At 42.0% G+C, this 21556-nt stretch overlaps 2 protein-coding genes across 10 annotated transcripts; one reads left to right on the top strand and one right to left on the bottom strand.

Moving 5' to 3' along the window:
- The first annotated feature begins 132 nt into the window (after window positions 1–132).
- ccdc187 (coiled-coil domain containing 187) lies at window positions 133–16855 on the top strand. Of its 9 annotated transcripts, none has more exons than XM_046395720.1 (14): window positions 136–473; window positions 768–886; window positions 4334–4387; window positions 6737–6799; window positions 7514–7652; window positions 7771–7861; window positions 11674–11752; window positions 12268–13611; window positions 14094–14215; window positions 14311–14373; window positions 14477–14611; window positions 14763–14857; window positions 15399–15493; window positions 15664–16855. In XM_046395720.1, exons 2-14 carry the CDS (start codon window positions 838–840, stop codon window positions 15810–15812), a joined length of 2478 nt encoding a protein of 825 aa, XP_046251676.1. In that variant the 5' UTR covers window positions 136–473; window positions 768–837; the 3' UTR covers window positions 15813–16855. The 9 variants fall into 9 exon arrangements, 8 of the variants coding, with proteins under 8 accessions (XP_046251676.1, XP_046251680.1, XP_046251675.1 ...); XM_046395719.1 differs by having other exon boundaries at window positions 138–473; window positions 772–886; window positions 14302–14373; XM_046395717.1 differs by having other exon boundaries at window positions 138–473; window positions 14302–14373.
- tnfrsf9a (tumor necrosis factor receptor superfamily, member 9a) lies at window positions 16838–21125 on the bottom strand. Its single transcript, XM_046395728.1, has 7 exons — window positions 20613–21125; window positions 19906–20025; window positions 19666–19803; window positions 19496–19568; window positions 19294–19397; window positions 19044–19202; window positions 16838–18903 (listed from the first exon to the last, which is right to left on the bottom strand). The coding sequence occupies exons 1-7, from the start codon at window positions 20746–20748 to the stop codon at window positions 18788–18790; spliced, it is 846 nt and encodes a 281-aa protein (XP_046251684.1). The 5' UTR covers window positions 20749–21125; the 3' UTR covers window positions 16838–18787.
- Between the last annotated feature and the right edge of the window lie 431 nt (window positions 21126–21556).

Below are 21556 nucleotides of genomic sequence, written 5' to 3'. Positions count from 1 at the left end.
ACAGCCATTTTTACTGTCTGACATCGTGACTCGTGATTAATTTTGTTTTTTTGGCACCGACGTGTCTGAGCATGGAAGAGCACGTGAAGGCAGCAGCCGTTAACCGCCCCCACTGCTGCCTGCAGAACAGGAGCTGTGAAGAAGCAGCTGAAGCGACAGACTGCGGGCTAAGTTTGTCCGCCCTGGCTTCCCATCAGGAGTCGACTGGGCTTTGTTTCATTTAAGACCAAACACCCGTCGGTGTCGCTCTGAAATTCACACCCAAAGTAGAGGCGCTAGAAACGGTTAAGCACGTTCGTGACATTTTGGATAATTTGTGTAGACACTTAGAAAGAGACGAAGGGAGGGAGAGGGAAAGTGAGGCTGAGCGGACGACCCCAAAGGTGACACTTTGCTGCTATGTTTGGTACTTGTTGAATAGGCTGTGTGTACATACACAACAGGACCCTTTGTGGGCAGCGTGCTGGGAACAGGTAGGTTGTAAAACAGCGACCCTCTGGACTTTCTGAATGTCTAGTAATGTTAATTATTTATTATTCAATTTGCTCGACAAAACAAGTGGCCTAACTTAGTGCAGTGCCAGCGCGGACACTGTAATGAGGTGTAAGCTATAGCTAATGTTAGCTTGCTTGCTGTCAGCAGTCACCGGTTTCAGCTAATATGCTTCAAAAGTCTTGAGAGTTTGAGTTTTGTGACAAACCAGTGTTTTCCTTAACTGACAGCCTCTTCGCGTACTCCTGCCTTTGTGTCCCATTTCAATTCGTCAGACAGTAAACAACCTGTGTGGTGCCAGGGTCTTCTGTATCACCATGAGACAGTGACAGAACAGGGACAGTGATGGCAGAGCTGGAAATTGACCAGACCAACCTCCCACCTGTCCAAGACGGTAAGCACATGCTGTCACACCGGCCCTGTCCTGCATCTGTAGGACTTTTTAACCGCTGACTGTATGCAAAATGTACTATGGTTCATGGGATGTCCACATGGGGAAAAAAGAAGTTGTTTTTGTTTAGCTCCTCCACAGAGAGGTCATAGAGGTCAATGTCAGCTACTGAACTGACGACATGGAGCCAGTAAGGATTGAGTTTTCAGCTCTTGCACAGTGAATACAAAGGACAAACCCCTCTGCCACATGCTTGAGAGAGAATGAGACATATGACAGCTTCCTGTCGTCTTTTTTTTTTTGCTTTATGAATAACAGGCCTTGGCACCGTGTTTTAACTTTTTCTTCTGACCTTGTGTGTCTGTGCTGGGTTTCTTTGCAGTAGTCAGTGTCTCTCAGATAAGAAATAGTTTGCTACATGTTTTGATTCCATGCAGCAGACGCAGGTTCAGCCATACAGCTGTGCAGATGTGTCTCATCATCATGCTGGGTGCAGATAAGAGAAAGCACTGAGATGGCTCTTTGTGATACAGGACTTTTCAGGTGTCACCTGAAATTAAGCCTCGCACCCCCGTGCAAGTAAAATTTCATTTCTTTTCTTCAAGTTGAAACGTTCTGTCATGCAAAATAAAGAACTGCTTGAGAAAAGTTATTGTTGTACTAAAGCAGCGATTATGAACAAAATTAGCCTCAACTGCTTGCATACCTGTGAAAACATTCACAGGTAAGGAATTTCTAAGCTGTGGTCTGGGCACAGACCGTTGACTCAGTCTTTGGCACAACCTCACTAAATGAATGGGCTAGAAATAGGTCTGCATGTCTTTTATCAAGGGAGATAATTCAGCGCTCCACTCTTGTTTCCATACACAAAGGGAACACTGTGCAGCTTTGCATGTGCATGCTTTATCGAGCAGGGGCCAGTGCACAAACAAAGCCAGTAATAGCAGCAATAAACTGCTCATCGAGACAATAGCAGCATGTAAATCATATGTCTGGTCAGCGTTAATTTTTTCCACTCATCATCTACTTTCACCAGACAGATGTGTCAAACTGTGCTGTTGTTGTCTCTCTCTCTCTCTCTCTCTCTCTCTGGCATTGGAGCTGTTTACTTAACGCCCCGTTGTGGGTGTTTATGCCTTAATTTCCCCATGAGCCGCAGATCCCCGTGTCCCACTTCTGCTTCACTTTCCTCCCCATCCGAGAGTCAACCTTCTTTGTTTTCACTGCCCTTCTTATCAGTTCCTGTTTTGTCCCTCCTCTGGCTGCTCCTGATATAGCCTGATGTGCTGAGGGAATGCAGCTCCCGTAGGAATTCCCCCCCCCCCCCCGCTGTTCCTAATTTCACTCTCACCAACTGACCCAGAGTCCCATTACCCCTCACCTCTCTTTGTTCTCCATGACAGCTTGGTCCAGTTCATGAGCTGGCTGGCCCAGTTCACCTAGTTCACAACACAGCTGCCACAACCCTCTGTGGGATGGACAGACACTTTATGGTGAAATTTTGTGCAAAGAAGCAGCAATCGGGAGAACTGAGCAGACCGGGGAGAAGTGGAGAGGGAGCGGGAGGGAAGGAGGGAGGCAGCGTGTGGGCGGTCGGTGTGGGATTTTGGCTGAAAATAGAACCCTTGTCATTTTCTCCTTTCGCCAGTTTCTTTGTTTGGTAGGTACTTGCCACTGCAGCTATCCAAGTGGCTGTTTAAGATGAAAGAGAAGTGCGTTTCTAGCTGCGCTGGATGCCTGGGATGATCTGCATAATTTTGTTTTAGACGATTGGCTGGCAGTTCTGTAATGTTGGTGGGAGTTTTTCAGCTGTTCTACCAAAAAGACAGAGTCCACACATTCACCAATGAGATTTAGTTGCACGTGTCATCTATATATTTTGGCCATTGTTAGTGTGGAATATTTGTAAGGGACTGTTTTGGTTTTGAGGTCGTGGTTTCCTGCTCTATCACATCCCTTTCTCTGCAGTCTCGCTGCAGAGACAGCCCGCACGCACTGCACATACTGGGTTAATACAGCAGATTCTTGTTGCTTTGCACTCTGTCTTAGATGGTCTTACCCCTCAGTGGATCTTTGGGATTCAGATGCCACAGCCAATTTCTGTTGTCTGCTGGATCTTAGTAAACGGACACAGGCTAACAGGGTCCCTTCAGTGCCCTTATTAAGAGGCTTACAGTTCGTTTCTCTATACGATTTTGAACACACGCTCAGCCTGGACCCACACTGAACATGCGTCTGTCCCTCAAAACCTGTTTAGCGGTCATAATAACACTGTCTCCTTGTCCCTCCCCTAGAAGGGTAATGTGACCGTACTTATAAAGGAGTTTGGAAAAACAAGTTAACCCACAATGCAGACACACCCACGCCCAGCTGCACACGCACATAGACCAGGCCGTCATTTTCCACCATGTTTCTCTTCTTTTTTTGTTTTTTTCTTTCTGCTTTCTGAGTTGGACTTAAGAGTAAACTGGTGCTCTGAGATGTCAGTTTGTCCTGTCGGATTAAAACGAAGCCTTTGACTTAATCCCTCTCACTGACAGAATGGACACGTAAGGGCAGGTTGGAGATCCAGTTAGCTGATAGTCTCTTAAGCTCCACGACAGGTGTAAGTGGTAATACGTGTCTGTTTTGGTATGGGTTAACTCTCACACTCGGTAGACTTATGTGGTCATTTATGGTGTAAACAGAGCTGTTTCATGGCTTAATGCTGTCTGGGTGGTTTCTATGAACTTTGACTGTTGAGCCCCTGTAGATGCACTAACTCTCAGCAGCAAGTTTTTCTAACTTCCTTATTTACAGAACTGGACAAAGAGGAGACATCCTCATTTGGACTTGTTTTATCAACAATTCTGTAAATGCTGAAATTAACATTACATTGTCAGTGCAGGCTCTAGTAGTTCAGAAAGGAGCAGCAATAATCAAAGTGAAGGACCCTGTACATTTGGAAGAATATGAGCATGAAAGGAATGTTTGCCAAGTTGTCTTTGAGGGGACAGACTTGCAGATGAAGATGGCAGACACTGAGAAGCATTCTTCATGCCTGAGATGGATGGTTTTGTGTCTTTTCAGTAAGGGTTGCCACCAGTGGTTATTGTCATTAACAGTTAATCTGCTGAATTCATTCAAGATCAATCGAATAATCATTTAATTTGTATAATGTTTCATCAAAATCCCCAAGAGCCCAAAGTGACATCTTCACATTGTATCTTTTGTCCAACAGACAGAAACGCTCTGCATTTATTATCATAAATGTCAAAAAAGCAGTAAATCGTTACATGTAAGAAGCTGGAAGCAGCACATGTTATTGTGAGAATAGTAAACAGCTAATTTTTATTTGATCTGCAAATCAATTCACAATTGGACTAATTGAGGGAGTTCTTATTTTCATTTAGTCACACAGACGGTCACTGCTGTACTGTAGACTATAGGCTGGATATGTCATTCTTACAGTGAACCTCATCTCATTCTCATCATCCATGACGCCATCCGGCAAATCTTCAGCATGTAAGTAAGCTTCCAGGGTCTTTGCTTGTCGTCTGTTCACACATTTCTCTGTTCCCTGTTTTATATTTGTACTTCTGCTGACAAAGGGATCAAAAAAGCACAGCCGAAGCCTTAAGCAACCGAAGTGAGAATGAATGTCTTAGCTTCGACATCCCCCCCCCCCCTGCAGTGCTCAAAGGGCACATGCTCAGTTTTTCAGTTACTGAAGTTTATTTGTACCTCAGAAGAATTTGGGATTCACTGTTGTCATGTTATAACTCAATATCATGTGTTTCTCGAACAGTGTTTGTGATAATATGGAAATATCTTGTCTAAGTAGGTATAGGCAATCTGGCTAAAGTGAGATCACCAATCAGACACTTCGCTTAGCCATGTAGTTGGCTACATCATTCTGTTGGTTTGTCAACATAGCGTGGATCGGATAGTTGATGAGGTTCTGTGAAACACAAGTGAGAGATTAGAAGACATTAAATACAGAAATCTCTGAATTCGCCTGGACAGTAGATTGACTCCTTCAAGATCGATCACAATCTAAACTCGTATCGCCCATACTGTCTGACTTTTCAGGTTTTGGCAGTTGCAATAGTTTGTGGTGTTGGTACAACGGTATAAAATATATCCAGGTTTTCTGTAGCAACTTTAAGGGCTTAAACTGGGTTTTGTAAACAACATGTGGCATTTATGTGTGGACCCCCAGCTCATAAACTGAATACTATGTAAATGTAGCCGTTGTCTCTACAGGCGTGGCCCAGCCGGATCAGTGGAAGGATTAGTAGCAGGACAGGTGTTTTTAATTGGCCCTGCCTCTGGCTCAGTCTGCAGGCTTTTCATCTGCAGTGAGCTAAATCTCTTCTTAAACTGTCCTCTGTTCGTCTGGCATTTCAGAGTTCCACTGTAGGAAAAGCCATTCTAGGTTCCCTGATGAAAATCTGTGGTAGCAAAGTGGTTTTGTGTGCGGTCATAGTGAGCTGTCTGTGTGCGTCTGCAAAGATGGAGGGAGTGGGGAGAACAGCTGGGCCGCTGTGCTGCTGTCTCTTCGTGTTTATTTTCTCTTGAGTAACATTTGAGTTTGTTTGACAGACTTTAAACACACATGGGCTGCAGCACACAGAGGCTATCACGGCTCATTAAGGACTACTATAAACACTTCACATGTTTATAAATGAGAATAACGGTCCACAAATGCTGAGACTATTAAGACCAACATACAGCTCAAATAGTAATGCAAAACTGCAGGTATCGCCCACCTTTGTGATTAGTTTCAAAATATGCGCAGGTATATGCAAAGTCCTTTGAGACAAACTGCTTGTAAAAATGGGCTACACAAATAAAGATGTCTTCTCTGGTCTTGCTGAGTATCTCTCTGTTTGAATTCACGTTTGGGAGCTCTTTCTTCGCGTAAATGTGTCTGAGGTTCTTGTGTCTAAATTAAAGTCCCTTTAAGTAAGTAAGTAGAGTCCCTTTTAGTACTTTTAGGTTTGTCAGTTTTCTGACAACAAAGGACAAGGATAGAGAGCATTAGTGACATGAAATCGATATGTTTTAAGACCATATCCTGCAGCAGGTGGCCAGACTATGGGATCATGGGAGAATAAAGGCTCAATTTGCTGTAGAGTTGCTCCATGTGGAGAAGCAGACAGAATTGGTGTACAAAGAGCTCTTGGCTTAAGCCTTTGGATTTACACCAGCCTTAGTGATTCTTCTCTTCATACATTTGTACCATCTGCACGGACTTCCCAGCATAAATGCATCCAGGTGGCACTTCCTAATCTTTGCATCTTCATTTGGTAGTCAAAATGAGCAAAATAGTAAAGATATGTATGTACATGCATCCGTAAAGAGTAAGTGACATTGTTGCTTTTGTTATAATGAGGTTGACGTGTTGCTTCGCTGCTACAAAACCCAGTAACCTTTGGAGGACCATAACAATTGTGGCTGCCTCCATGTTTCTCTGGAATCACTAGCACCCTGTTAGGATTTTATGAGAGTCTTTCATATATTTAAGAGGGAATTCATTCCAGGGTGGTGGATGGTAGCTTTTCTTTCCTAAACCTTTGAGGGACACTCCTCTGCCTTTTTCGGTGTCAAATAAACAGCAATCAGGATACCTAGGGCTTATATCCTATTGTTTTCATTTAGACTGAGTGCTGAACCAAAAACTTTCCCCTTTTCAAGCCATTCAGAAGCTCAGCTGTTGTTCTGGATGCAGCCCTTACGGGGCCACGATTGTTATCTTTTTTTCAGTTGTTTTAGTAATCCTGCTCCCTTAAATCCTCCCTCCATTCGTTTTTGAACGTTGCTCTTCCTTTTTTATGATACTGAAGTGTTGCTGTTTTTGGTTGTTTTCAGTGTGCCAGTGTTTTGCTGTGCTGGAGGATGGAGTGTTGGCACACAGCCTGCAGGAACAGGAGAGTAAGTCAAGCTACCATGTGACAGCTGCACATCTGTACACTACAAACATGTAGTCTCTTATGTGGACAGCTTTCCAGTCTGTCTCAGCTTCATATTTAGCTATACATATTTAGGGAGTTAAACCTTACTTAAGTAGAATGCTGTATTACTCTTATAGTTTACTTGGTACTTTTTTTGGTGAGCGTTTGTCTTTGCAACATTAGTCGTAAACAAAAACTGAATTTGGTGTCTGTTTTCCTCGAAAGTTGTCAAAAGTATTTAAGTATAGATTCTTTTAGAATACCATATGTTTGAAATAATATGATAAAAGTACCAAAACTATATAAAAAAAAAACCCACACATCTCCACTCAGATTTTCAAGTGAAGACATTATATTGAAGATATAATAATATATATTAATATGTTGGTATGTTTTCAGTGATGTTTTCTTTCTTTCTTTTTTTTTAATATCTTTTTTTAAATATTAGTATTGTATCAAAGTTAAATTTGAGGTTTTCTGACAGCTAGTCTCTGGCATGCTTCAAACTGTATTTTCAATAAACTACTAAACAGTCATGAATGCTCAAAAGATTCAGACACTGATTCAGACTACAAGTAATACAGTAGTTTTTTTATTTATTTAATTACTTCAACCTGGACCTCACATGGCCCTTCTTTGCCACACAGGGGATACTGTCTTACCCTCTGCCTTTCTGTTTGCCTTGTCCTCATAGTCGAGCAATATTATACCACCAACATCCAGAAGAACCAGCTGGTGCAGAATGACATCCGTGTAGCTAAAAGGCTACAGGATGAGGAAGAGGAGCAGTGGGCCCAGCAGAGCGCCCTCCTCAGACAGGCCTCCAGACAGCTGTAGGTGACCCTGTGGCTGTGATTTATCTTTTTTACATTGTTGCGTGATGTGTTACTGTCGTAGTTGTCGGTACTTCAGAATATAAGAGGTCCTTTTCTTTTACTGACTGTCCTGCAGGGAGGAGGAAGACTTTGAGTATGCCCGTTTGATCCAGGAGGAGATCCTGCGTCGCGCTGAGGAGGCCCAGAGGAGGGAACAGGACGATGAGGTGAGCACAAACAGTTGTAGACCGTTTTTTTTTATTTAATTATGTCCGCATTTAGTTTACATTTCCCCAACGAAGGCATTAAAGGTCATGCAGTGCTTAAAAAAAGTTATGTGGATCCACTCAATCTGTTTTGGTGGTCAAGCAGTCTACAACTGTACTTCAACTGCAGTTGGATTGACAGGAGTTGGCAACAGGTGGCTACAGCAATATGGAGAATATGGATTAAGATAAAAGTCAGATGACTGATAATAATGAGGTTGAAAATCTGTGTTCCTTTACCACTCACTCATTTTGTCAGTTTCAAATTAAAACCGCCAGGTGTTAAGCTAAGCTTGAAGCCAAATGTTGCCTCAGCTAGTAAGTAGACACAAACATGACAGCAAAGTTTGTAAAGCGAAATATTTTTAGCGATTTGCTCCTGGAAGGGGAACAAATCCTTTCCTGTAGGTGTCAAGTTGCCTGCAGCAACCAGAGCAGAGCAAGGCACAGCACTAGATGGACAAGTTCAACTTGGTCCAATGCAGTGATAAAACAGAAACTTGGCCAAAACTAAAGTGAGACTTAAAGTGATGCTCTGCTCCAAGTTTTGCTTTTGATTATCAAACACCCACCCTCTTCTGGCCCGAAAGTTGGCTGTTGAAAGCTGGTACATTCCTCCCTCACAAAGTAGCTGTGGTCAGCTTGAGTTCAAGTTGATTACAATTAATGAATACAGTTCTAGATTTATCAAAATGTCCATTACAAATAGTCTAGCTTGAGACAAAATAGAATATGAATAATGAATACTGCTGTAATGGATTATCTTACTCAGTAACTGCTGAGGCCTGTAAGGAGCAGAAAATAGCTGCTCACGATGGGAGATTAATGATAACTTGAGTAACTGCAGTACTGTGTGCAGAAACAAAACTGGGCATAATTTAAGAGGGGCAACCCTGGCAGTTTGCTCAAACTTAAAATAGCACCAGTATTATCCTTCAAGGTTAACACATTCAGCACAGGGGCTCATGGAGGTATATGGCACTCGGGACATAGTTGTATATCATTTAATTATCTGCCTGTTATCAGTAGGTCAGGGAATATCATATGGTTCACTTCGCCCTCTCTTAGGACTAACTAGTCCATAATGAATGGCGCTTGCAGCAAAGTGCTGCTCTGGGCCTCTGGTGTATCCACCGTGCTGTAAGAGGGCTGTATGAGCAAAGTCAGCTGTTAAACAGAGACACAAGCTGTCAGCTACCCATCTGGATGATGGTTTGAACCATTTCTCTAGTGGTTGATTCCAGACATGGACCATCAACCTCTTCATACAGAATGCACTCATGTGGACACGTTACTGGATGTGCACACTCAGCATGTGTAAAGTCTTAACCGTGTAGTTTGAGGAAGAGGGATTTTAGGTCCAAGTGCAGTGTTTCAACAGAGTGACTCGGACTTCATTTGGTTATTCTTTCCGTTAAATGGTTTAACATAATTAACTGGATTTCCACACAGGTTTGTCTGAACACTTGAATTCTGTCTTAAAGTTATTTTCTTAGTTAACTGTCATCCTAATAATTTAAAGGATATTTCTCAAAAAAACAAAACAAAATCTCAAATGGCAGTATTGTTGCTCACACTTACTATATCTAAATGAAAAAGTTACATACTACTAACATATATGGCAGTGTGACAGCTCTGTGAGTGACAATGACTGTCTGCCATCTTTGGTCCGGATTGAAAACATCTCGATGAGGGCTGTTTTTGATATTTATGCAGTGCAGGCATTTTCGCTACTCCTAATTTTGTGGTACAGCACTAGATCTCTCCAAAATTTTGTAAATGCTAAAAAACATCTTTTGCAACCCGAACACAACAGAACAACCAGATGGTTCCCATCAATCATGTCTCCATTGTTGTTCCAGTGTTAACGCAGAAGCCCGACCCCTCTGAAACTTTGCCTCTGTGTTCTCTGCATTTCTACAGCACACGTGTGCATTTCTGAACATGGTTTGCTTTACCAAAACAGTAATTAGACTGTCCACCAATAGAAATAAAGAGTTGAGCGGTGTGAGGAGAAGAAGAGCATTGTGGAGGGCAGGGGGGGCTCCTCTGCCACAAAAATCCCCAGCTGGTCCAGTGGAGTGGTCTGCGTCACAAGGCTGCTCAAGCATAATATTTTCCTTTACCCTGCAGTTCTCTTTTTAGAGGAGGCTGCCTTGAACAGGCTTATAAAAGCTCCCTGTTTGGAGGATGTGAGGTCAGAAATACTGTGGGGTTCATTCATCATTGTTAAAGGGGTTGAGCTTGAACTAAGCTGGAGTTGAAATGAGGTGTCTACACTCAGAGTTAAATGGCAAAGCTTCATTTGCCTACTGGGTTAAAAGTCATACCAGGAAATGCTGTATGTGGTATGTACGTGGTATGACAATATGTGTGTTCCTGTGTGGATTTAATCTTTTCTTTTATTAAGTGTTGATGTTTGGATTCAATGATGACCTATTAACACTTCCGCAAGCTTGCCTTCTTTAATGATTGGCTGATCAGAGGTGTTGATTAAATATTTGCCTCCCTGTAGATTGTGTCTTTAATTAAGGAACAGAAGGTGCCGGGCTGAGCTCTTTTAAATGCCAGATCCCTGTGGCACTGCGCGCCTAACCTGCCATGGCAAGCTGCTAATTGTCTGCTGATGTTGGCAATGTGGCTGACGCACATGCCCTGATTGCGAAGCAAAAGTAGCTGTGTAAGCTGTTAGTTATGATTTATGTTGCACATGCAGCCTACAGAGACATACTGTGTTTTCCTGTTTCATAGAATACTTCGGTGGATTTTGCTGATTTGTTGGGAAGGTTATTAGCTCTGGCCTTTCCAAGAAATGCTACCCAAAGACTTTGTTGAAGGAGCTTCAGAGAGCAGTCAAGTATCAGCTTTAGTAAGAGCAGGCATTCCCGAGTGACAAGGTGTGCATTCAAGTGAAACAGTCCTGTTGACCTGCCTCTGTTGATCTTGAGACTGGAAGAGATGAAAAGTTTCGCTGGTCGCACATTCAGTGTCCTAGTTTTCCATTGAGTCAGCCACAGCTCTGCCTGAAATGGGTCCTTTTGGCCACTTTGTGCTGGCTTTGTGTTAATTCGTGACCATTAAGATGTCAGATCACCTCACAGTGGCACCATGTCACCTGAAACAGCTCTGTAGACATGTCAAGTGTAGATGGATTAGGTTCTCTAATTGATGTAAACTCTGTCATCTCCAGATGGGGCCTGAGAGTTTGGTCCATGTTACATTACGTCCGTGTTACTTGAATAACGATAACATTTCAAAATGAAGAAGTAGCTACAGTACAGCAGCATTTTTGTTCTCAGGGCAGTGGAAAGATTACAGAAAGGCAAAACCATCCTCGTGGCACAGTGCAGGCAGTTGCCCCCTTACTCTCGATTACACAGTCGATGTTATACTGCCATCTGTTGGTTGGAAACAGCACAGTATACACGATGTCTTAAAAAAAATTCAACCAATTGAACAGCCAGAGTGGTGTATCCTGAGTGGAGCATGTTTTGACATTCTGAAGTGCTTTTATGTAGATCATTTCATAACGAGCTGTGCTGTGGATGACTAAATGAGTTTCAAGGCCATAAATTAGTCAGACTTGCCAAATGAAAAATTACTTGCACATGATGTAGCTTAGAATCAAGAAATTCAGTTGAAAAAGGACTAGATGTGCATCTATTTGTATTTGCCATATTGTTTATTATTTGCTCATTTGCTTGACAAAACAACTCTGTTTTCCTGTAATCCTCATGACACAAACAATGATATGTATGACTGTGTCTCCATAGGAAATAGCCAAACGAATGCAGGAAGAAGAGAGGGAGAGAATCATTAGGAGGAGCAGAAGGCAGGAGGGCCACAGTGAAGGTACAGTTAAAGTTTAGAATTTTGTTTCATGTTTTATTGGCTATGAGCCAGCAGTCCTCAAAACAACAGATGTTGATGTGGACAAAATCCCGGACTTGTTCAGGCTCTCTCTAACATGCTTTTCTCTACTGCTACCACTTACTTTTGTTATATTTAAATAATATTTAAATATATTACAACAGCTTGAACGAAACATTCCATGCCTAGTTATCACACTGTATTATTCTCTTCGTAAGACTTTCTGTTCTGAATCAAATGCATGTGTCTAACATGTCTTTTTTTATATTGTCTTTTGCACATGACTGTACATCCGCGTTCAAATCTGTAAATGTATGGAATGCCTTTGTTTTGTCTCACACGTTTATATAAAAATGAGACAAATACTCTTACATAATTAACATGCTACTGTTTTTTAATGTGTCTTCTTGTCATTAACTGCATTTGACAAATAATACCTTCTAACATCCTCATCCACCCCCCCTGCTTTTGTGTTTGCATGTTTGGCATTATTAAAGGTAGCTCCTGTGATCCTGCACTGCCACCCCTACAGCAGCACACACTCAGCAGCCCTCACCAAGGAGAGGAGCAGTACTCACCTAGCACCACCAGGTGGCAATGTTCTACCTCTCAAAACCATTCAAACTTCTCTGAACCTCAGGATGACTCCCTCAGGGGCTTAGCAGCTCAGAAAAATGCAAGTTCATGGTCAAATCAAGGACATGCAGATTCCTTTAGGCAAATCAGGAGTGAACTGAGAGAGCCTTTGAGCGAGGAGTCAGAGGACTCCGACACAGTTTTCTGTGAGCAGCCCTCTGCCTTGTCCCAAAGACGTAATGAGAGATTCAACACAGCACCTCCTCGACAGCAAGTATCTTTACATCAGCAGTGTGAGAGAAGGTACAGAAGGCTTCTCCCTCACAGCAGCCTCACAGATGAGCAGACAGTGTGGGAGGAGGGAAGAACAGGGTGGAATGTGGACTATTACGAAAGTGGTGACCAAGAGAGGAGGCCTACGAATAGGCATCATGAAATGAGGCACAGAGAGGAGTATGAGGGTTTATACAGGAACAGAGATCAGGATAGAGACTCTAGGTGTGGCGAGGCAAGAGAAAGGCGATGTAGTCGCAGTGAATCTGTCAGGGTACGTGGCAGGAGTAGACACAGCAGCAGAGACTTGGCGAGAACCTGGAGCTATAAGGACAACCCTGACAAACATGTCCATTTTCAGGATGACACCAGGAGCTCTAACAGGCAACAGGATGAAAGCAGCAGTGTCTGGGAGATGCTAGGCCATGTCCTCAGAGAGAGGGGTGTGCCTGTGAGGCTTGGCAGCAACGGGGCACCACTACAAATAAGACTCCACAGCAGAGACAGTCAGGTGCTTCATGGGAGTGAGGCCTCCTGTGGCGACTCCCAACCACATCAGAGAGGCTTCCAGAGAGCTGCCACCACCAGGCACAGTTTCCATGGAGATATCAGGGAGAGGAGGAGATCGTCACACCGGGAGAGCAGTGGGAGAGATCACAGAGAAGACCGAAACAGGCACCATAATATTGCAGAGCATGATGGAGAGGTGTGTGAGATTAGCAGTAGAGATTCATATTTTGCTAACAGAGAAAGACGAGGCAGTAGAAGGTGGAGAGAGCGCGGATGCACCACTAATGCAAGCGATTGTGTCAAGAGGACAACAAGTGAAAGAAGGTGTTCGCAAAATAACACTGAAGAACAGTTAAGCTCAGAGGAGGAGCAGGAGGTGCAGGGGAGAAGAGAGCAGCCCCGCCGAAGAGCCACACGGCGTAGCCAAAGCCTCAGCAGCAGTGGGGCTTCAACCAGGCGTAGGTCAAGGCCCATGGCAGCAGGTAACACCAGAACTGCAGCCAACTCCAGTCTGCAGATGGAAAGATTCCAAAGCTGTGCTCACTACCTCTCTGTGTACATCTGCTCCTCTCATCTTCCCTCAATCATCTTCCAATCTGGACAAATTTGGGATTTAGCGGTGACTGAAATGGGACATTTTCCTGTTCATATCTTGAATTCCAGTAGGCCTGAAATAATCTTAATTGTGTGCTTTCATTCTCATCTTCATCGTACTTCTTCCAGGCTTGTAGTGAAGGGAGTACCTTTCAAACCAATATAGCAACAAACCTTTTCATGCTGCATCTTCTCGTTTCTTGGTGTGATTCAGATGTCCTTTGCCTTCGTTTCTTTCAACCTGTTTCAATACACTTCTACGATTGATGTCTGACTATCAAGTTTTATGTTCTTTGTACAGCTCATATACTTGTTGTCGTCTGTTACTTCGTTTCATTTTTGTTTTGACACGGTCAAACCTCGCCCACAGGAGCCTCCCTGCCGCCAGAGCTGGGTGAGGAAAGACTTGATCTGGGTGAGCTGCAGCAGGTCCTACAGGATGAAGAGCTGGCTCAAAAGCTGCAGGAGGAAGAGGAAAAGCTGTTGAGGAGGGTAAGGGAGCCAAGATTTTATCACGTCATATTGTTATTGTTCATTGCGACATATTTTGTTTCTCTTTTCATTTTACTGACTTGCAGAACTCTCAGCTCCCTCCACCTAGTTCTTACCCAGAGGGGGACTTCAGAGTAGCGCAAGTGGCTCAGGATGAGGTACGCCACTTGTTGGCACGCCGTGCCAATTGAATTCATTGCCAGCGTATGTCATAGTTAACATCCACCTGAGGAATCTTCTGTTGTTGTGTTTTTACACTAGGAAATTGCACATTTTATACAGAAGCAAGAAATTAGGTCAAAGCGTCGATCACGTGAGCTAGAAGGGCCAGCATCGTGGCGAGAGCACAGAGCGATGATCAGTCATCACGACAGACGAGCTGCAAGAGACCGACAGGTGTGTTGAGCTTTTCAGTGTCCAAACACAGCACGTGTCATTGTCATGTGTGCCTTTTGAAGGAGCCACCTTAATGCACTTGCCTTGCTGTGTTTGTATTGTTGTTTTAAATGAAATGAAATGAGCGTGAGTCCTTTGTCTGCTACGTTAGGTCCAACGAGAGAGGCTTGACTCAGAGGGCCTTCCTTCCCCCACTGAGGACTGCTCCCCAGAGAACCAGCCACCCAGCCCCACGTCCACCACACCGTAACTGTCCTTACCTCACTTGAGGCTGTCTCGATATATTTCTATTGATGATGATTGGGATGTTTAAAAATCACCACACTGTATTTAGAGCAGGCATGTCAAACTGGTCCACAGGAGGGCCGGTGTGGCTGCAGGTTTTTGTGCCAACCAACCAAGAGCACACCGTTTGACCAATCAACTGTCTGAAGACGGAGATCAGTTGATTAAATGAGTCAAGTCTGGTGTGCTGCTACTTGGTTGGAAAGAAAATCTGCAGCCACGCCGGCCCTCCTGTGGACCAGTTTGACATGCCTGATTTAGAGTGTAATATATTTGCAAGAAAAGAGACAAAAGAACACAAAGTCAAATTTGAATTTGGCTGGCAGCATTAATGTTATTTTTTTGTTTATTTTTTAAATGTTCCATATATATCATGCTAATATCTTTATTGTGAATTATTTTAGCCATGATATTCATGTTGTGAAAATCTGATGTTGTGCCAACCTAACCTTAATGCACCTGAAAACCCGTTCAGCTACTTGCCTACCTGCTGTGTTCACAGACAAGCCCAGCATATCAGAAATATCGCTGAAGAGCTGGACCCAACCTTCCAGGCCAGAAGGCATGGCACAGAGAGCCTCAGAGTGGGACAGCCAGGTACTGTAAACAGGACAAATCGCACTCAAAAATAAAAGGCATCACATGCAGCAATTTTCTTTTAAAACAAAAAAATACTGTACTTTCCATTTGTGTGTTTCCAAATGGAAAGTGAAATGTTTTACATAAAACAATAGCTGGACACTTACATCCTTTTCCCTCCAATTTAGGTCCAACCTGTCAGTCAGTTCCCATGCAGCATTCAGGCCTACATGACTTCCTCGAGGAGCCTACCTTCATCCCACCCACAAAACGGCAAACAGACAAATCAGGACGCACTAAACCCAAAGAGAAAAAGGAAAATTGCAAGCAACAATAGCTTTTTTTTTCCCTAATACATTATGTTGTTGGACTACATATATATTTCATAACACTATCAGTGACGCCGCAGAGTTCTCATTGCTTATTATTTTAAGTTTGAAAATGATGAGAATTAAGTTCTCTCTACCAGCCACCCTTAGTAGCACTTTAGACCAGTGGAACAAACAGAAACGTTTAAGATATTTCTTCATTAACTGAATACTAACAACACTTTGGACTCATGCCTTTCTCATTTTCAAAGGGAAAATCGCGGTTTATGGATGTATTGTTTGCATTCTTCAGTGTTAATTTAAACAGTATAGCTTTTTATTATTGTATTTGTAGCTTTTATTTGTTTTTATTTAGTTAAGCAGTAAACTGTTAGCATCTGAAATATCAAATGAGTTCCTGGTTACTGTGATAACCCTAGAAGGAGAAGATGAACTTTATTGATCCCACAGCAGGGAAATTCACTCAAGTGACGTTAACCTGAGTGACGTGGTTTACTGACAGGATACTTTTGGATCTGCCAGCATTGTTACACATTAGTCTGGCACACCACCAGGTAACTTTATGATTAAAGCCTGTGACAATCAAGTGAAATTTTCCCCTTATTAAATGGAAATCCCATTTGTAGTAAAATCATATTACAAGCATCAGCAAAATACAAAATTGCTGTTACATTCGGATGTAAATATATTCTCTGGTGGACAGTATATGTAATAAAGAAATCTATCCACTAATAATCTGTCCACTTAAAACAGTGTTTTTGTATATTTCAACAGGTGGGTTTTTGTCCGTCCAGAGACGATTATCTTTCCCAACAACAGATTTGATTTTTACGCACATTTAACTATTCACTGGTCTCAGTTTTTGTCTTTTGTTTTTGTATAACCATATTACTCCCAAATTTGAAACACTCTCTGTTGTTTTTGTTTGTATGTTTGTTTGTTTTTTCTTTTCTTTTTTACATATGCAATATGCCACTGCTTAGGTGGACCACTATGAATGCAACCGCTCTGTATGGAAAAAAAGTGCAACAAATAAAAAAAATACATCATTTTATTGACTATTTCAACATAAAGAAGATGAATATAATAGAAACAAATCATGTAAAAACATTAAAAATTCAAATTTAAAACCTGAAGTGCAATAAATTAATCCAGTAAATTCTACAAAATGTCACAGTCCTTTAAGAAAATGTCAAGAGTACAACTTAGACAGTATTTTGCAACAGCTGTGAACTTTGTGGTCGTTCGTCAGACTTAACAGACTCAAGCTGTGACTCATACACGCTCACTGATGCATTACTATAGATGTGGGCTAACATTTTCACTCTGAACCCACATAGCACATTTCTCAAATGTTCCATTTCAGTAGAGGATACGCCTGCTACATTTTTGAAAAGACATGTTTTTGAAAACGTTCCACTTGACTCTGATCTGACTGCCCACTCCACTGTACTAGAAGATAAGTAAAAGCAGCTACGAGTACAGGACTGACTGGGGGGTTTCCACGTGACTCTTGAGCTTCATTTTCATGTCTTGGGTGCCTATTGCTGCATATTGTGTTTGTCCTTAGGAATTCCCACTTACACACTTATTAGAATGGAATTATAAATATTCTTTTGCAGCGTGTGACTTATCGCCTTCTCTAAAATATCTCGTGGTTGTTATGCCCACTGCAATTCCAAAGTCTTGCTCAAGAGACATGTCTCATCTTGCCATGCTTAGTCAAGGCATGCTTAATGCAGTGAACCCAGTGTTTTCCTCTCATTAAAAAAGACCACAGTACAGTAGATGTGTAGGCTCTTCTCTACTGTAGCATCCATGGTATTTGAACTTAGTATGTTGTAGGGTTGCATATTGACTAAAAGGGAAATTCCCTTCACTGGACTTTTTGACACCAGTAAAGCAATTGTAGGAAAGTCCTTGCAGTTCCTGGTAATGTAGGGTAGAAGAGGCTACACAGCAAACTGTACTCAACCTCAATTTCAAGGTAATTTTGTTGAGAATCACACATAATCCCCTTGTCCTCTGTTATTACTTTAACAGCCTCTCACCCAAAGCAGTCCACGTCCTTAAGCAGATTTAAATAACATAAAAGATCCCCTGACAAATCATGTTTCATCACATAAAATCATGACTGAGACAAAGTTCAAGTTTTGCTGTTGCAATATAACGACTTTAAAAATTCAGCACTAAACGGTCAGTAACTAGGTTGGACATTTGCTCCTCGGTAAAATAAAGCATCTATCCTGGGAGACTTATGTGGGTGAGTAGATGTGACAAAAACCTTTCGTCAGAAACAGCAGAACATCCACAAAGAGCGCTCAGCAGCCTCACCACTGAAATTGCAATTAGTGAAACTCATTTAAACAGTGCAATATTATTTTATACAGTCCACTGGCTCAAGTACAGCTGCTTTGAAAGTAGTTTAAAAGAAAAAAAAAGTTGTTTCCATTCATTTCTAAAGGCTATCATTTTTTATGTAATTTGTCCTTTTAAGTGCTTTTACTTCAGTACTTGAACGCCCTCCATTGTACTACTACTAAAATAAACTACTCTATCTAAAAGGGAGAAAACACAGCCTCGCTATAATTAACATGATGAATAGGCCATTGTAAGTCCACTTGGTGTTTTCACCTCTCAGAATTCCCCTTCCTCCCCTGTGAATATCCAATGCAGTGCATGATTAGGAGTGCTAAACTGTGTCCTCTTCTGGCGTAACATGTTACCTCTATTGCCTATGAATGTTTTCACAAAAGCTTTTGGTCATTTTCATAAAAAAAAGGAGGATGGATAAAAGATATAACTGGGTGAACAATGTATTCTGTTTGTTTCATGAATTGCCAAGCAGGATAGAGAATGTATTGCCAAACGTGTGACCCAGTATCACAAAGGAAGACTCTGTCTCATTCAGGATATCCCTTTTCCTTTCCCAGAAATCGGTAAAAGGTTAACAATTTGTTTCTTTACTGTAGCAGACGAGCCTTCAGCCAATGAGTTGCTTTGAGGAGTCCTTGGAGGCAAGCGACTCTGTGCTACTGCCCTGCTCTTGCTGGGCCTCATGGAAACTGTATTCAACTGCTATTAATGGTCTGGGCTCATCTAAAGAAAAAAAAGAGAGAAGACAAACTGAATATTTTGAGTGTACTGGATCAATAAACATCCTGGATAATCACTCTCATTAAGGTAATGTGGTCAGGGTAACCTTGTCACAACCTATCATAAAGTACAACAGCAGTTACCTGTCAGGGTTCCTGTTTCTTCTCCTGTGCTTTCCGTCTTTATGGTCTTTTTGGTCTTTTTGGTCTTCATGGTCACCAAGATGATGATGATGGTGAAGGTCATCAGAACTGTGCCAGTCAGTGCAGATAAAACCACAGGCCACGTCTGTTCTGTGTTATCTGACACAGAATAGCAAGAAATTATAGCAGGCTTTCAATAAAAGTAAGAATTAAAGTGCAGGTACACTAAAGGAAGAGAACTGCCTCCTACCAGGTTTCTTTGGCAGGCTCATTGTGGCGACTGTAACATTAGCACATGTGATGTCAGTGAACTTATCTCCATGGGCCACAGGCACTTCTTTGGGATTGGGGCACCTTTGAGAAACATAAAATAATGACAGAAGAATAACAATGATTTTTTTTCTGTGTCTGTCAGCACAACAACAACATCAACAAAGCGCTGTATATCTCACCTGGTACTCCAGGGTTTACACTTCTGGTGAATTTTGTCATTGAAGGTTCCGTTTGGACACTCTCTGCAAGAACCTGTGCAGATAATCACTCATTTCATTTTCTGCTCAGCATAACCTGTCAGTCTGGTGTGTGTATGCCAAATTCATGTGCTTATTTTAAGTTTACTTACGCTTGTCTGTAGGTTCCTGACCTTTGCCACACTTCTTAATACAGAAGCTACACTGGTCGTTACCACAGAGGAGTCCGTCTTCACAGCCGCACTTTGTGTCACTTGTGGCTGTGCATTCTTTCTCAACGACTTGAACGCCTGTTCGTAAAAGAGAGTTAACAAAGTTGCAAGCTTACAGCACGTTGCAGGGAAAAATGTTTCATGCAGACCATTTGTGACCAGTAGGATCTGTTAACGTACCTATACACTGTGTACACTGGAAACACCTGAAGGATTTAGGTTGCACTGTGAATGTCTTGGGCTCACAAGGAGTACAAAGATCTTTTGGGTTTGGACCACACTCTCTGACCAGACGGTTTCCTACAGGCACACACACCCCATGCAAGAAGTAAAGAAAAAAACACTTTAAAAGTTGAAATGCAGCACTGGAGAGCTTTAAGAAACTTACTGCTGAAAACAGAAAGGTTTGGGGAAACTAGCTTTGGCTTTGGCAAACTACAGTTATCAGAACTGGACTATTTTGGAATTGTAAGGACATCTACAATTAAGTGTCACAACTCCAAATTAATTGAGTTATCAGTTACATCATCCAAGACTTTTCTCTTTGTTGTGGCATTAGATGAAAAACCACTGAAACTACATTTGGTTACAAGCCACCACCACAGAGGAACTACTCAAGGTCTGGAATACTTTTTTCTTTTTCTTTTTCCTGTTTTTTTTTTTTCAACAGATAAAAGCACATTCAACTCACTGAAAAAACTTTTTGCTTTCTACCACTACTGTGGAATAACTTCTGAGGTCTTAATGAGGAAAATGAACAGAGTGAAATTTTCATTCGGTGTTTCGTTAATAACAGTGTTGTTCTTATATTGATACTGAACTGATAACTCATTTCATCAACTCGAAATCAGATAGTTGTAAGAGTCATTATGTTCTTTATTACTCACCAGGATAACAGGCTTCACAGCAAACATTCTCTCCGTTTTGTTTCCATTTCATGCAGCCCCTGTCAGTCTGGCCAATACTGCACAAACAGCCCTGCATGAGCAGAGAGAGTCCCATCGCCCATAGGATCCAAGCCATACTGGTTTCAGCTGAGCAGCCTTGTTGTTAAGGATCACACAACCACCTCAGCAAAGATGTGCAGTAATCCAATCCAAGAAGTATCCCAGGTACCTGACTTACTTTAAAAAGCACTTAATTTTAAATTTTCTAAATATGTGGCTGTAGTCTAAAATACACAATCTTCTTTAGATGAAAATCCCACAGCTGTAAAGTTACAGAGATGAGAGATGATTTGTGTCATAAGAAGAAATCACCCTGCGCTGTGGTTCCACTGCTCGCTCACAGTGGAGAGAGAGAGAGAGAGAGCATGCTATTCATACTTTTCTCTTCAGGGGGGCGTGGCTTATGACTTGATTGACATAATCATATGCAATATGAAAGTATTTCAATGACTGTAATGACTCCTCGTCTGCAAAACATGAAGCCTAAAAATGACCAACTATGACATTTAATTTTGATAATTTCACAGAATTTCTTTCCTTCTGTGATGAGTCACATACAGCACGCTACTTCCCACTGGAAATGTCAGTATCAAGATATCAAGATGTAAGAATTGTGTAACTGTGAAAAAAAGAAAAAAACAAAAACAAAAAAAAGAAACATTATGAGCAGATCAAGTTCTGCTTTTGGTCTCCTTCACCTCCAGCGTCGCTTTCATGCCACCACATGTCCATGCTCAACTCAAAGATCACTACTCATAAGGACGTGGCTTGGCTTGAAGCTGACTTAGTTGCTTCTTCTTGACACAGCTCATCTCATAAATATTAGACCACAACACTGTTGTTAATGTTGATAACATTCTGCACTTGTTCCAACATGTTCAGAT

This window comes from Scatophagus argus, chromosome 8 (assembly GCF_020382885.2).
Source record: "Scatophagus argus isolate fScaArg1 chromosome 8, fScaArg1.pri, whole genome shotgun sequence".
NCBI lineage: Eukaryota > Metazoa > Chordata > Actinopteri > Scatophagidae > Scatophagus > Scatophagus argus.
The sequence above is the reverse complement of the archived record's forward strand: the minus strand, read 5'-3'. Positions and strand labels throughout refer to the sequence as shown.

Bases quoted from the DNA above. Each gene is read 5' to 3' on its own strand.
- ccdc187 (XM_046395719.1), top strand. From the start codon at position 838: ATGGCAGAGCTGGAAATTGACCAGACCAACCTCCCACCTGTCCAAGAC. The intron at 6,800-7,513 runs GTAAGTCAAGCT...TTGTCCTCATAG, and splicing joins CAGCCTGCAGGAACAGGAGA to TCGAGCAATATTATACCACC. The intron at 14,612-14,762 runs GTGTGTTGAGCT...CTGCTACGTTAG, and splicing joins GAGCTGCAAGAGACCGACAG to GTCCAACGAGAGAGGCTTGA.
- tnfrsf9a (XM_046395728.1), bottom strand. From the start codon at position 20,748: ATGGCTTGGATCCTATGGGCGATGGGACTCTCTCTGCTCATGCAGGGC. The intron at 19,569-19,665 runs GTAAGTAAACTT...TTATCTGCACAG, and splicing joins TCAGGAACCTACAGACAAGC to GTTCTTGCAGAGAGTGTCCA. The intron at 18,904-19,043 runs GTAACTGCTGTT...TTTTTTCTTTAG, and splicing joins AGAAACAGGAACCCTGACAG to ATGAGCCCAGACCATTAATA.